The sequence below is a fragment of the Littorina saxatilis genome, linkage group LG7 (assembly GCF_037325665.1).
Source record: "Littorina saxatilis isolate snail1 linkage group LG7, US_GU_Lsax_2.0, whole genome shotgun sequence".
In the NCBI taxonomy this organism is placed as follows: Eukaryota; Metazoa; Mollusca; class Gastropoda; order Littorinimorpha; family Littorinidae; genus Littorina; species Littorina saxatilis.
In genome coordinates this window covers 23,601,051-23,615,037 of record NC_090251.1, presented here as the reverse complement: position 1 = coordinate 23,615,037, position 13,987 = coordinate 23,601,051, and the positions used below count along the sequence as shown (strand labels likewise).

The 13,987-nt window shown below is 46.8% G+C and overlaps 1 protein-coding gene across 1 annotated transcript in view; it reads left to right on the top strand.

Moving 5' to 3' along the window:
• LOC138970982 (bridge-like lipid transfer protein family member 3B) overlaps nucleotides 1–13,987 on the top strand; it is an 86,811-nt gene that overhangs the window by 55,140 nt on the left and 17,684 nt on the right. Inside the window, exons 21-23 of the mRNA XM_070343565.1 lie at nucleotides 5,604–5,905; nucleotides 11,984–12,080; nucleotides 12,454–12,668. Of these exons, the coding sequence (XP_070199666.1) occupies nucleotides 5,604–5,905; nucleotides 11,984–12,080; nucleotides 12,454–12,668 (614 nt within the window). The remainder of the gene's footprint in view (nucleotides 1–5,603; nucleotides 5,906–11,983; nucleotides 12,081–12,453; nucleotides 12,669–13,987) is intronic.

Here is a 13,987-nt window from a genome sequence, read left to right as displayed (position 1 = left end):
AAAACCATATCAGTTTAAAAGGGGTGCCAGTAATATCAATACAACATTAGTGAATACTAGAACAATACCTAAAATTTATAATCCATTTAAAAGTAAGTAGTACATGTAATTATTATCATTTAGTCAGATCATCACATAAAATTATATAATCATGATCTAGACAGTTTAAAACAACAGTATTAACAGACTATCACAGATCCACTCAAGCACCTGAACTTAGAGTCGCATTGCACAAAACTACTACCATCACAGAACTACTCCAGCACCTAAAAAATAAGGACCATTCCACATTGCACATATTTCCACTATCACAAGTTATGAGAACAGTAATGGAATGCAGTGAAAGGACTAAGTAACAAAAGAACCCCCCCCCCCCCCCCCAATCCTATAACTACAGTATATTACAACGTCTTCACTACAGGAGTTGTCAGTACAGCATGGGGGATGAAGCTAGAGCGAAAGCGACTAGTTCTGGCTTTCAAAGCTCTGTAGCGCCTACCAGATGGAAGAGGCTCGAAGAAGTGGTTTGCCGGGTGGGAGGGGTCGCGAACAATCTTTCCTGCTTTTCGACCTGAGCGCAACTCAAAGATAGAGGCAACAGCGAACTCAGGGCAGCCTGAAATGGCCGCTTGTGGACTCTGCCTAAGGGCACAAGAGTGGCCATCGATTCCATTTGGCCAAGAAGAGAGGTCAGAACACGTACAGCCGCTCTCTTTATCAAGGACAGAGTACGAAACAGACTTTGCAACCTGTCCACCCTTCTCTGTGAAGGGCGTACCCGCCAATCGACGGTGTATGTCTTTGCGTGTGGAAGAAAAACAACCCCAATGCTAAAAACGTCTGTGCCAAACCTAGGCTTAGCCACATGATGGTGTTTAGTTCTTTCCGTAACCTCTTAGAAAGAAAAGCTGAAACTAAGGAATTCCTGCGAGTCCTTTGTGCTGCGCAGCGAAAGTCGCTGACAGAAGCCACTGCCTCAAGAGGTAGGCTTAGCCGGAAAAGTTCCGACTGAGAGGTTACGAGCAATGGCTCAGTGAGCCTAAAAATTTAGTCAGAATGTGAGCCCATAATTTGGACATGTTCTGGCGACTTGTCGGAAACCAAAGCTTATGACCCCGATGAGAAAGCGCAATTCCGTAAGCCATAAAAGCTGAGATAGTTTTAACAGCTTGCCTTGTTTTTCGCCACAGAGGCAAAAAACAAAAATTGAGGCCTTAGCAACTTCACCCTAGAAGGTGAAAAATAAGAGGTATGCCGCACCAAAGATGGGCGTACATACCGCGAAGCTGCCTAAGGCAGAGGGTTTAACCCAATGTATGATTGCTTAGACCCATTCAGGTTTCGTGACGATGCGGTAGAGAAAGTTGTCACTATTCTGGTAGGGAAGACGGCTACAGTAGAACAGTATGTTATACTGAGTCCTCTTTCTTGTCTCTGGGGGAATAAGCACATGATCTTTTCAAGTTATCCTCTGTTTCGGAAACTTTGCAAGATTTTTTATAGAGCTCTATCTTCTCTGCTCTTGTTAACTTCGAGTTTCGTCGTGACGCACGGGAGAAGGATGTCATGTCGCTTCTAGCTACTTTGGCTAAAGTCTTTTGAACAGCGGAGCCTCCCAGCGCTTTTCTTGGCACATTGCTTGGCTCAGGTTGCAAACAAGAGGCGGATCTACCCCGCTCTTTGCTTTTTGTGGTTCATCTTCTGGGAGAAGCTGTGATCTGCGTCGGCTGGCCACGTTTGGCCTTTATTTAGGCAAGATACGAAGCTAAGCAATCATACATTGGGTTAAACCCTCTGCCTTAGGCAGCTTCGCGGTATGTACGCCCATCTTTGGTGCGGCATACCTCTTATTTTTCACCTTCTAGGGTGAAGTTGCTAAGGCCTCAATTTTTGTTTTTTGCCTCTGTGGCGAAAAACAAGGCAAGCTGTTAAAACTATCTCAGCTTTTATGGCTTACGGAATTGCGCTTTCTCATCGGGGTCATAAGCTTTGGTTTCCGACAAGTCGCCAGAACATGTCCAAATTATGGGCTCACATTCTGACTAAATTTTTAGGCTCACTGAGCCATTGCTCGTAACCTCTCAGTCGGAACTTTTCCGGCTAAGCCTACCTCTTGAGGCAGTGGCTTCTGTCAGCGACTTTCGCTGCGCAGCACAAAGGACTCGCAGGAATTCCTTAGTTTCAGCTTTTCTTTCTAAGAGGTTACGGAAAGAACTAAACACCATCATGTGGCTAAGCCTAGGTTTGGCACAGACGTTTTTAGCATTGGGGTTGTTTTTCTTCCACACGCAAAGACATACACCGTCGATTGGCGGGTACGCCCTTCACAGAGAAGGGTGGACAGGTTGCAAAGTCTGTTTCGTACTCTGTCCTTGATAAAGAGAGCGGCTGTACGTGTTCTGACCTCTCTTCTTGGCCAAATGGAATCGATGGCCACTCTTGTGCCCTTAGGCAGAGTCCACAAGCGGCCATTTCAGGCTGCCCTGAGTTCGCTGTGGAAGCCTTCTCTTCAGGGCTGGGAGACAGTAGTCTCTCTTGAAAGCTGGTTTCGGCACACAACGAGGCAGTGGCTGCTCCCTGGGATTTCACAGGGAGGGCCAATCTCGTTTGCCCCCCCCCCCCCCCGGACGAGTTTCTGTTCACAGACGCGTCTATGGAGGGCTGGGGTGCCCATCTTTCTGTTCACACTGCGTCAGGTCTGTGGAACGAGACGCAGAGTGGGGGGCACATTAATGCCCTAGAGTTAGAGGCTGTTTTCCTGGGACTCCAATCGTTTCTGTCTATGGTCAGGAACGAACAAATTGGGGTTCACACAGACAACACGACCATGGCGGCCTATATCAACAAACAGGGAGGCACTTTGTCTCTCGCTCTTTCTGTCAAGTTAGGTCAGATTCTTGCCTGGGGCAGCCAGCACCTTATTCTGTTGTCAGCGAAGTACATCCCAGGCAAACTCAACGTTCTTGCGGGCTACCTCAGTCGCCCATCGCGTACGATGCACACGGAGTAGACTCTGACTCATCAGGTCCTACAATGTCTGGGTGGCATTTCAGCAAGCCTACAGTCGATCTGTTTGTGACAAGATTCTCCTGCAGGCTTCAGGTCTTTGTCTCCCCCTTTCCAGACCCAGAGGGGAGGGAAACAGACGCCCTCGAAGTAAACTGGTCGCGTCTGATAGCCTATGCTTTCCCCCCGTTTCATCTCTTGGGAAAGGTTCTCAGGAAGGCGGAGCGGGGACAGCCTTGCTTGGTGTTGGTGGCCCCTTGGTGGCCCAGCCAACATTGGTTCCCCGTCCTCCTTCGCCTCGCAGACGGCCTTCCCTTCTTTCTAGGTCGCTGCGCCGTTCTGGCTCCTCAGACGCTACTTTAGGCTTTGTCCAAAAGGCCCACAGGGAATCGACCAGCACTGTTTATGCGTCACACTGGTCAGCTTGGACAAGGTGGTGCTCGGAGAATGGAGTTACTGCTACTTCTCCTCGCTCTATGCATGTAGCAAATCATCTCTCGTGTTTGGCTCCTCAGGGCTTGGCTCCTTCTTTTTTGAGAGTCAGGCGCTCAGCCATTTCTTCTACTCTGAAGCAATTAGGGCATAGCATTAACCTGGGCGGTGTAATTGATAGTGTTCTTAAGGGGGCAGCGATTGGTTTTACGAAAGCTAAGTCCCCTCTTCCCGTGTGGGACTTATTTTTTGGTACGCAAGTTTCTAGCCTCTTCGGATTTCGAACCTTTAGCTTCAGCGAGCTTAGCTAACTTGACTCGTAAAGCCTTGTTCCTCGTTTTGTTAGCCTCTGCCGTAGAGGCAGTGAGGTGCACGCTCTTTTCAGGCCTGGCTAAGGATATTTCTTGTGAGAGCTATGGCTCTTTTGTTTTAAGATTTCGGCCGGGGTTCCTTGCCGAAAACCAAAAACATGGTCTGTCCTCCTCTGTTATTCGCATTCCTCCTTTAAGTGGGATTCTTGCGTCTGGTGACCCTGATATGGTCAATTGTCCTGTTCGTACTCTTACCAGCTACTTATCCCGTACCACGCCTATTAGGTCTAGGGACCAAAAACTGCTCTTCATCTCAGTTAACACTGAAAGGAGCAAGGACTTGTCGCGGGTCACTTTGGTAAGATGGGTCTCTACGCTTATTAAACAAGCGTATGCGTGGTGGCACAGACAAGTTGGGATTGGGCATTCTGTCCGTCCTAGGAAGTTGTCAAGAACTCATGAAGCCAGAGCCTGGGCTACTTCTCTGGCAGTCCTCCGCTCAGGCGTGCTGGCAGAGTTCCTAGACGCTGCCTACTGGAAATCGCAGGGCGTCTTCATCAACTTTTACCTGCGAGATGTGGCCAGCACTCGTTATGATGGCAGTAGCTCCCTACCAGCCATTGTCGCTGCTGGACAAGTGGAATTTTGTTTTCCCACCTCCTTCATTAGCATTCTGATATGTAATTTAATTGAAAATTTTAATCTAAATTTTAATTTGATTATATACTTACCCAACTCACATAGTGGATACCCGCCCTCCTGCCCCGCTTTTGGGGTTTTATGGGGGTTTTTCCTAAAAAAGAGGGAAATTTTTCTATGTTCGCTTTCGATAGAATGATTCAAAGATGGCGGCAAGGTCAGGAAGTCACGTGTGACTTTGTCCTGTTAAGGGGTCAAGGTAGCTCTTTTTTAGGGTGACCTCCCCTTGTTACCAAGGCGATGCTATTCAGCGTCCTAGCACTAAACTGAAGTAAATTGCTGTATGTGAGTTGGGTAAGTATATAATCAAATTAAAATTTAGATTAAAATTTTCAATTTCCAAGCATCAGTTGTCACGGCTTGGGGTAGGCATTAGTGGGGGAGAGTGGGAGCTGTGTTATGTACAGTGTGTTTCCGACTGAAGAGTGAAAAGTCACTGCCATGCCACATGATCGGCATGCAGTCAAAAAAGCCAGACAAGAAGAAAATAAATTACATGATTATGACATAGAGCTCTATCTGCTGCTATTTATTCAAACTGGTTTTCAAGCTTATTCTTCCAAAGCATCTGCACACGCTCCTCTGTGCTGTGTTTGTGTGGCTGCTTTCGTATGCCAGTGCATGGTGAGTGTGTTCACTGCCTTGAGGATTTATTTTATCTCTTCTTTTCAACACTTTTCATACAAATCATTTTTACAGAACGTTTAAAGAAGTATTAGGAGTTTATTGTTATTGTTTAGTAGCCACAAGAAGTGATTAGCATAGACTCAATCCTGTTGTTTGTGTGTCTCTGTGTGAGTGTATGGGGGAGGGGGTGGTGTGGTCACCCCTCCCGTGACCGGACACCTGCAATGTACGGACAGTTTTGCTATGGCCCAAGGGTGTCCGTTCATGAGAGGGACTGCTGTACAGCCATATCAATAATATTATTAGACCCCAAAAGGGCGCAAGTCTAGTGTTCAGAGACTTTTTTTTAACTGGTTTCAGACTTTTAACTTTCTTCGCCAATACAAGTACTCCTTTTTTTCATTTAGTCTTTATTTCCACACACTACCTGAACAGAAAGTTAACTTTCTTCGCCAATACTTCATTTTTTTTTTAATTAATTCTTGATATTTACATCAGAAAGCTAAGACAAGCATTTTGTCTCCCCAGGCTTCGTGCAAGAGGAGACCACAGTGGAGAAGGACGCTCCGCCCAGATTCCCCATTAGGTTCAAACACATCATACCTGTGGCACCGCCGCCACCAGCATCCTCGGCCACCACCACTCCAGCGACCGCGGCCGCCGAGCCCAGCAGTGGGGAGCTGGGGTCGATGGTGGTGAGGTTAGAGGACTACAGCTTGCAGTTCAAGATGTCGGGGCTGACGTGCCTGACGGACTTCATGGAAGACGAGAAGCCGCCCGAGGTGGTCCCCATGTCCATCAGTGTCCGCAACTTCTTGGTCGCCCTCGATGTGGGTGTTTCGTTTGATCAGTTTCTTCTCAGTTTTAAGAAAACAGTGTGATATTTCTAATTGTAATGATTTGTGTTTGGTATATATATCTGCATGCATGCTTATTATTGGATTATTGTTGCTGTGTGGTTTCTTAGCCCCCTGGGGCCAAAACTTGTGTGAATCTTGATATAGATTGACTGCTAATGTTCCAGTATCAAGATTAAAAGAAAACACGGTTCGTTCAGTCCTCATTTCTCTGTTCATTAAGCATTTTTTTAATTTTTTTTAAAGTCGACCAAAATATGTGGAATCTAGTTATGTCATTGTAGTAACCCCCTCAACCCTTCTCACAAAGAGACTTATTTGGGACTGGATTACACAATACATTTTTAGCTGAAGTGAGAGATTTTTATCTCCCAGATAACAGTAATTAAATTACATATCTTACCCAACTCACATATAGCAATTAACTCTAGTTCAGTGCTGGTAACGCTGTACGCATCCCCTTGGTAACAAGGGAAGCCCCTCTAAAAAAAAGAGTGACCAATACCCATAAGGCCATATTAATACATACTTCCGACTTCCGTATGCGCGCGCATACGCCGCCATATGCATCATTCCATACTCAGCGAGCAGTGGGACTGGTCGTGTTTTGTACGCTCTGGCTGTGTTCAGCCATCTGTCACTTCGTCTACGGACTTGGTCACTTACCTCTTGGTATCTTCTTGCTTGTCTTATCGTCTCTTCATGTTGAGGTGAGATCTTTCTGTTTTTTGCTTGTGTTTGTGGGCGTTTTTGACCTTAAATTGAACTTGTGAAATTTTCTTGTTTACAAAATTTTTCGTGAGTTGTTTTTGGTCATGGCGGTTAACGCCAAGAAGCGGCAGTCGTCTATACGAGTAACTGCTGGTTCTCCGCCGACAAAGTAAACACCTGGGAAGCAAAGGCTTCCGGACAGGCTTGTGTTTCGGTTCATGTACTGTCTTTGCAGAAAATATCGATGTTTTGGTCGTCATGCCTCCTACTCTGTTTTTGACGGCTAAGCCTTTAGACAAGGTTTCTCCTGTGGGTAAGCCCGCTTAGGCTTCCTTGGTTTATGTGTTTCCCGGTCGTGCGTCCGCGGACGTGGCGACATTGTTGCTCTCTTTAAGTTCACAGGTTTCTTCCTTGGCGGGGGAGATCGCTTCCACGCGGGCGGAGATGCGTTCGCTTCCGGTGTGACGGGGGTTTCGTCTCTTGCTTACGTTCGCCTGCGCCGTCTGCTACTGTGTCTCAGGCTGATGTTCTTGCGGAATGGGATGATGGGACCACGCCTTCGCTTGTGGCCTGGTTCCGGTTCCCGGTGGTTCACACCAGTTTAAAGGTATGTCTTCTACCCAAGTACCCGGGTTCTCCGGGGAAAGGGTAGAGCGTCTCCAAGAGAAAGTAACTCCGGGCTCTGGCTTTGTGGGTGAAAGTTCCGAAGCTGAGGCTGGCTCTGACTGCATTGGCAGCAGTAGTCGGTGGCGGTTAGGAACCTTGGAGAGCGAACGGAAGATTTGCGCAACCACCCGCTTCTTTTGAATGTGGTAAGGGTGTGCGTCTTCCGCTTCCGCCCGGGGGGCAGGAAGAGAACAGTATAGCTGGCTCTTTGTTTGACTATGGGAGTCAAGCAGGGGGTCAGCTTCCGGAGGGCACGGGAGTGCCAGTCGGCTGTTCAGAAGACGGTGCTTCCGCAGAGGTGGTTGCACTGAATTCAAATTGCCGTTTAGGCTGTCAGGTGCAGTGGCACTGGGGGCTTAAGCGGCTTCAAGGTACAATAGGATCTTCTGGTGCATGTTTAGGCATCCGGTTGGTTCTGATATTTGCCAATCCGTGGCCGATTTTGCTAACGCTTTTGCGGCTGTGGCTTCCGGTTTCAGGATGGTTAGCCTTCTGCCGTTAACACTGTGGTGTTGGTAGTCGGCGCTCATCAGTCTTCGGCTTTCGGTTCCGTTGTTGCGGTTCCTCTGCTGTTACTCAGGCTAAATCCACTTCCTTTTCCAGGCTTTTAGCTGGTATGAGGCAGGTGGATGGAATATCCTTTCGGAGTTCCGGCTTTTGGGAAATTTGTTCCAAACCTTTCCCTTTTGGCAAGTGTTGCTTTTTCGGGATTGGTTCCGGTTCTCATTCTCTTGTAGATGGTTAGAATACCACTGTACAGGATGATGAGGATTGGGAAGACTAAGCTTCTGGGGCAGATGGAGACGCCTCTTTGGTGACTTTCAGCGAAGCTGCCATCTTTGTTTACATGGATGGCAGAGGTTACTACGCGCTTTTTCCCTGTAGGGTTAGCGGTAGCATTGTCATCTGCCTTTTTCTCCTCCATCTTTTTTGGCGTGTCTTGCTCCTTCTTAGGATCAATTTGCGAACTCTATCGATGCTTTTGCCCCATCTCTGCCTTTGTTGGCATCTCAGGGGGAAGCTCATACTTCAGCTTTGCCGCGTTTGCGCATTTTCAGCTGACCTGAGCCTTTTAGGGGAATCTTAGAACGTTATGTTCTTGGATTCTCTGTTGGGGTCGTTTGGGCTTGTGAAATTTGTTTTTTCACAATTGAGGCTCCTTTGTTACCACTTCCTTTGTGGGCAACGCTCGGCTTAGCTCCTGCGGCGGCGGGGCTTTAGCTTGCGTCTTCTGCTCTAGCAGCGCGTCACTCGCTGATCGCTATCCGTAGGCTTCGGTTTACTCCAAGCTTAAGAACGTAGTTTTTGCGTTTGGTTTTTCTACGGAACCGCCACCGGGTTCCCCGGAATTGGCGAACATCCATCTGGATGTTAATAGCAAGGAGGGACTGTCTCTCTGTCAGAACAAGGATCTCCTGGCTATGTTTCATTATGGCCGCACTCCTTTACATTTACCGCTTTTTAACAATCTTGTTCTGCGCTCTCTCGTGCGCGGTTTCGTCCTATCTGGATATTTTTGTGTTCCGTCAGGACGCGGATGCGAAGGATGTAGCTTTGCTTTTAGCCTGGGGGTAGGCCTCTTTCAAAGGTTTGTTCTTTTGGCGAGACTTTAGTCTCTTCTTTTCTTGAAGGTCCTCTTTGTGAGTTCGCTTCTATGCACAGGGATTCTTCTCTATCTTAAAAGCTCACTGCAGAAGGAAAGCGCACGGCAGGCCTTGGCTTTTTATTGTTTTCAAATAAGGCTTCAGGCGCGCCGTTCTCGACTTTATCTTTTGTCTCCTTACCCTCGCGTTCGTGGCAGGGTTCTGTGTCTAATATCCACCTTTCTTCCCCCTGAGGCAAGTTAGCGGTGGGTGTTGGTAGGCACACAAAAGCACGCTTGCTTTCACACTTGTGGCAGTTATGTCAACTGGAAGTTAGTTCTTGGCATCACTCTTCTTTCGCCTTTGTGTTTAACACAGCGGCTGGGGGGGATTAGGTTTCCCTCTTGGTGGGGGGAGACACGGGTGCCTCCCTCTTGGTTCTCTTTCATGGTTTGTTTGGTATTTCAGAGCTTCAGGGTTCTGATCTTTTTTTTCTAAGTCATACGTTTGTTGAGCCGTTTTTGGAGATCGTGCAAGCGGCCCTTGATAGAAGTCCTTTACTCCGGGTGTAACTGGGAGTGCAGGGCTGGTACACATTAGATGTCTAAGGTTTCTCAGCTTTGATAGGACCCTTTGTGGTCTTTTGGGCGTTAAGCAATAGAACAAAGGGTTGGAACATGTGTTGTTTCAAGCAGGAACTCCGCAGGGGGCTTTTCTCATCAAGAAAAGGGGGTCTCTCACTCCCTATCGCTTCCTCTCGGAACATGAGAGGTTTTGGTGGCTTTGCCATCACGAGATCTTTTTAGCAGCGAAGTACCCTCATGAGAGTCTCTATGACTGGGCGGACTCTCTAAGTCTGTCGGCCAAATGGCCACTTGGAGCAGACTCTCTTTGACCACGTGTTTTTGTTCCTTCGGGGGAAGGGGAGAAATTTCTAATATGGGTTTTTGCCTTTTGGTACTATCGCCTTTTGCTTATCTTCGTCGCCCGACTGCCGGGCATGGAGATTTTTACTCTTGTTTTACTTTGAGCGGCCTGCCGGTCGCACAGTTTGGGCCCGCTCTTTCTGGGTTGCCAGACTTCGTTAGGCTGGCAAGAGGGCTCCGGTTTTGCTCACACTCGTTTCTCACGGGTGTCTACTGTAAGGATATTTTTGAGTTGCTCGGGCTCTTCTGCCCGTCAACTCTGGACTGGTACTTGTCTTGTTGTCTGGCTTGGAACAGATGGCTTATGTTTTACCGGATAGAACTCCTCGTCTCTCGGTACAATGAAGGTGGCGAGCCACCTATTTTGGCTTTCCGTTCTTTTTCTCCCACGTCTTTGTTTAAGACATTATGTGATATCAGTTTTACTGAGACAGCTCGGTGCGAATTTTTCTCTTGGTGGCTTTTTAGCCAGCAAGTTTAAGAGGGCCTACTTTAGGCTTGCTGAAAGCTGATCTGCAGTCCTTTCTTGGACTTTGCTCCTAGTTTTAGGGTTTTTGTGATTGGATTCTTTGACTCTTTTACTTAACTAGCCTTGCTGATCAACACGGAAATAGGCCATGCTTACTCGGGTAGCTTCTGTGAGAAGGGGGAGTAAGTGTTTTTTCTGCTAATTTTGCTATAGACAGATTTTCGGAGATAGACTGATCTATGGCACATAAGGTTTCTTTTGGGTTTTCTGGCATATAAGCGGAATTTGGAGTTACCAACTTTGATTCACCGTTCTAATCTTAATCACTATTTTGGCTCCCCTAGAGCCATATTTAGCCTTTTGATCTGTTCGAGTTTTGAAGATTTTTTCTGACTTGCACGGATTGCTTGAGATCATTAAATCTAAGGGCTCTTGTTCTTATCTTTCTGCTTCGTCGCCCTTTAATCTTGAACGGTTATATGCGACGTTATACACTGATTAATTTATATAAAGGAAGAAAGAATGTCTTTCAACTTTGGTAGGGGTAATGGCTTGTTGAGGTCAACCTTGCCTAGATGGACTGCCACAGTGTTCAGGTATGCCTTCAAGTGGTGGCAGTAGACAGGGGGGGGGGGGGGGGGGGGGGCAGTCAGTCAGTCCTCCCCCTTCGGACAGCACGGACTCTATTTTCCTTTCTTGAGCATTTTTATGGCTCTTGGAGATTCTGATGTACTTTTTTGGTACGGTTACAGCCCTCCACAGTTTTCCGTTAAGGACTCTGCACACTAGATCGGAATCTCAGGAACTTCTTTTTATCTCACTCGTTGTGGTGCGCTTTAAAGACATCTCGAGAGTAGTGTTAGCCAATTGGGTCTCCACCATAGTTAGACGAGTTTATGTATGGTGGCAGAGTCAGGCAGGGGATGTCAGGGCAGTTTTGCCCTTTACTACAGCTAGGCCTCACGGGGCAAGAGATTGGGCTTCCACTCTAGCTGTCCTTCGATTTGGTCTCCTGGCAGAACTGAGTTCTTGAGTCGGCTTGCTGGCTTTATTGAAAGGTTCTTCATTGATGTTTATCTCAGAGATGCCTATGCATTGAGATAGGATGTGTTTCTGGGTTACCTGCTCTGTTAGCGGCAGGACGGATTCTCAATTCCTGATTGGGTTAAGTGCCCTCCACCTATAGTAGCAATCTGCTATATGTGAGTTGGGTAAGATATGTAATTTAATTAAAAATTTTAGTAATAAATTTTCATTTGATTAATATACTTACCCAACTCACATCGTTTATTCCCTCCCGCCTCCCCGCTGTGGGGGGTGGGTTTCTAAAAAAAGGGGAGTGAGTTGGGCTTCGTTTGGAATGATGCATATGGCGGCGTATGCGCGCGCATACGGAAGTCGGAAGTATGTATTAATATGGCCTTATGGGTATTGGTCACTCTTTTTTTAGAGGGGCTTCCCTTGTTACCAAGGGGATGCGTACAGCGTTACCAGCACTGAACTAGAGTTAATTGCTATATGTGAGTTGGGTAAGTATATTAATCAAATGAAAATTTATTACTAAAATTTTTAATTTTGAAATGCCCAAATGGCCTATTGTATTTGTCCGTCTCAAATAGTTTGAACTCTTCTGTATCAAGCCTGTATAACACTCCACGGATAGTAGTGCTGCAACCTCCATCTTGTTGTGCTTCAGGAGGATCGTCCAGGCATGGCAGGTACCCCTCCAATGAACTGCAACATTGACGAGCTGTACATCCAGCGAGGCCTGGACGGTATCTACCACATCACAAGTACGTCAAGTTCAGCTTTTTTAATGCATCACCACCTAATGTCCGTACAGGGTTAGGCCTGTAAGGACACAAGGAATCATTGGTTAGTTACAAGCTCAGAACTGCTCAGCCAACATCAGACTTTGCTACAATATTTTTCTGTCATACTTTGTGGTTTGGATAAATAGTTCTGTCTAAGTGGCCATACAATGACACTTCAGTTAATTTATTTCACGAATATAGTCTGCTCTTAATATTAACCTCTGTTGATGCCGTTGAATTGTGGGCTGTATTGTTGGTGAAAATTATTCTCATGTCAATATTGTGGAGGTAAATAACTCGTGCGTCTGTATTTTTGATGCAAATAACCAAGGGTGTTTTTTATGATTGGAAGGTGGGAAAAGCAACAGAAGCTCAAGGGAGGGAAGCCAGTGTGCGGAGGACACGGACACAATGGAGGCCCGGGCCCCCCAGACCCCCTCCTCCACCTCCTCCTTCCCCCTCCTCACCCAGACGCAGGCAGAGAATGCACAGCTGAGACGGCAGTGCGACGAGCTGAACCGCGCCAACAAGTTCTACGAGGAGCAGATCCTTCTTCTGCGGGACAAGGTACGAGTGGGAATGTTATTACAGTGCTGCAGTTAAAGCCTTCTTTTTCATGTATCATTTGTCATCTTTTAGGTCTTATAGTGTAGATAGAGAATACTACATGGCTTGCTGTGTCATACCAGATTAATTTTACACGAGTTGTTTTTTTTTAATATTGAACTGCGAGCGAAAGCGAGCTGTTCACTATTTGAAAAAGCAACGAGTGTAAATCTGCTACGAAACAGCAAGCCATGTAGTATTCTGTTGGGCGGGGATATAGCTCAGTCGGTAGCGCGCTGGATTTGTATCCAGTTGGCCGCTGTCAGCGTGAGTTCGTCCCCACGTTCGGCGAGAGATTTATTTCTCACAGTCAACTTTGTGTGCAGACTCTCCACGGTGTCCGAACACCCGCGTGTGTACACGCAAACACAAGACCAAGTGCGCGCGATAAAGATCCTGTAATCCATGTCAGAGTTCGGTGGGTTATAGAAACACGAAAATACCCAGCATGCTTCCCCCGAAAGCGGCGTATGGCTGCCTAAATGGCGGGGTAAAAACGGTCATACACGTAAAATTCCACTCGTGCAAAAAACATGTAGTGTACGTGGGAGTTTCAGCCCACGAACGCAGAAGAAGAAGAAGAAAAAGTATTCTGTTTATCCTACATACTGTACTTACGTGTATTTTACTGAAAATGTCCTGCAGTCGAGGCAGCTAAATTGAAGACGCTTGCTTTGTAACCTCGATCTCTTCTAAAGCTTCGTGCAATCTATTGTGTCAAAGCAAAGAAACGTCACTCTAAAAGTGTGGCGTGACGTGTTAGTTCTAAAAATTCATCGAGGGTAATTAGCGAGCGCAATTTTTTTTCTTTAATGACATTTGTCTCGGTGACTTTGGCATCATGACTTATTCCTGTAGACTCCCTGTGGAGCATAGGGCCGCAACAACTTCCTTGTTGCGGTTTCTGTAGCAAGTTGTTTTTTTTGGCGGGGTGGAGTTGCTAACCCCACGCCCAACCCTCCTCCTTTATCCGGGCTTGGGACCGGCTGAAAGACCTTTAGGGTGCATCCAGGCGGAGTTGACTTTGGCATCATAAGCAGTGGAAAAACAGGTCCCTGCCAGACTTGCTTGACATGACCTCATTTACATGATATACACACGTGTGAGTTTGAACAATTATTATTTCATGAGTGTCTCTCACGTATGTAGGATAATATTACCCAATATTGACGGACTGTGTGATGATATCTTCTGCTATGGTCTGTTGAGACAGTGATATCAAAATCGAGACCGGAGGTCGAGATTTTGATATCACTGTCGAAACAGACCAATGGCAGAAG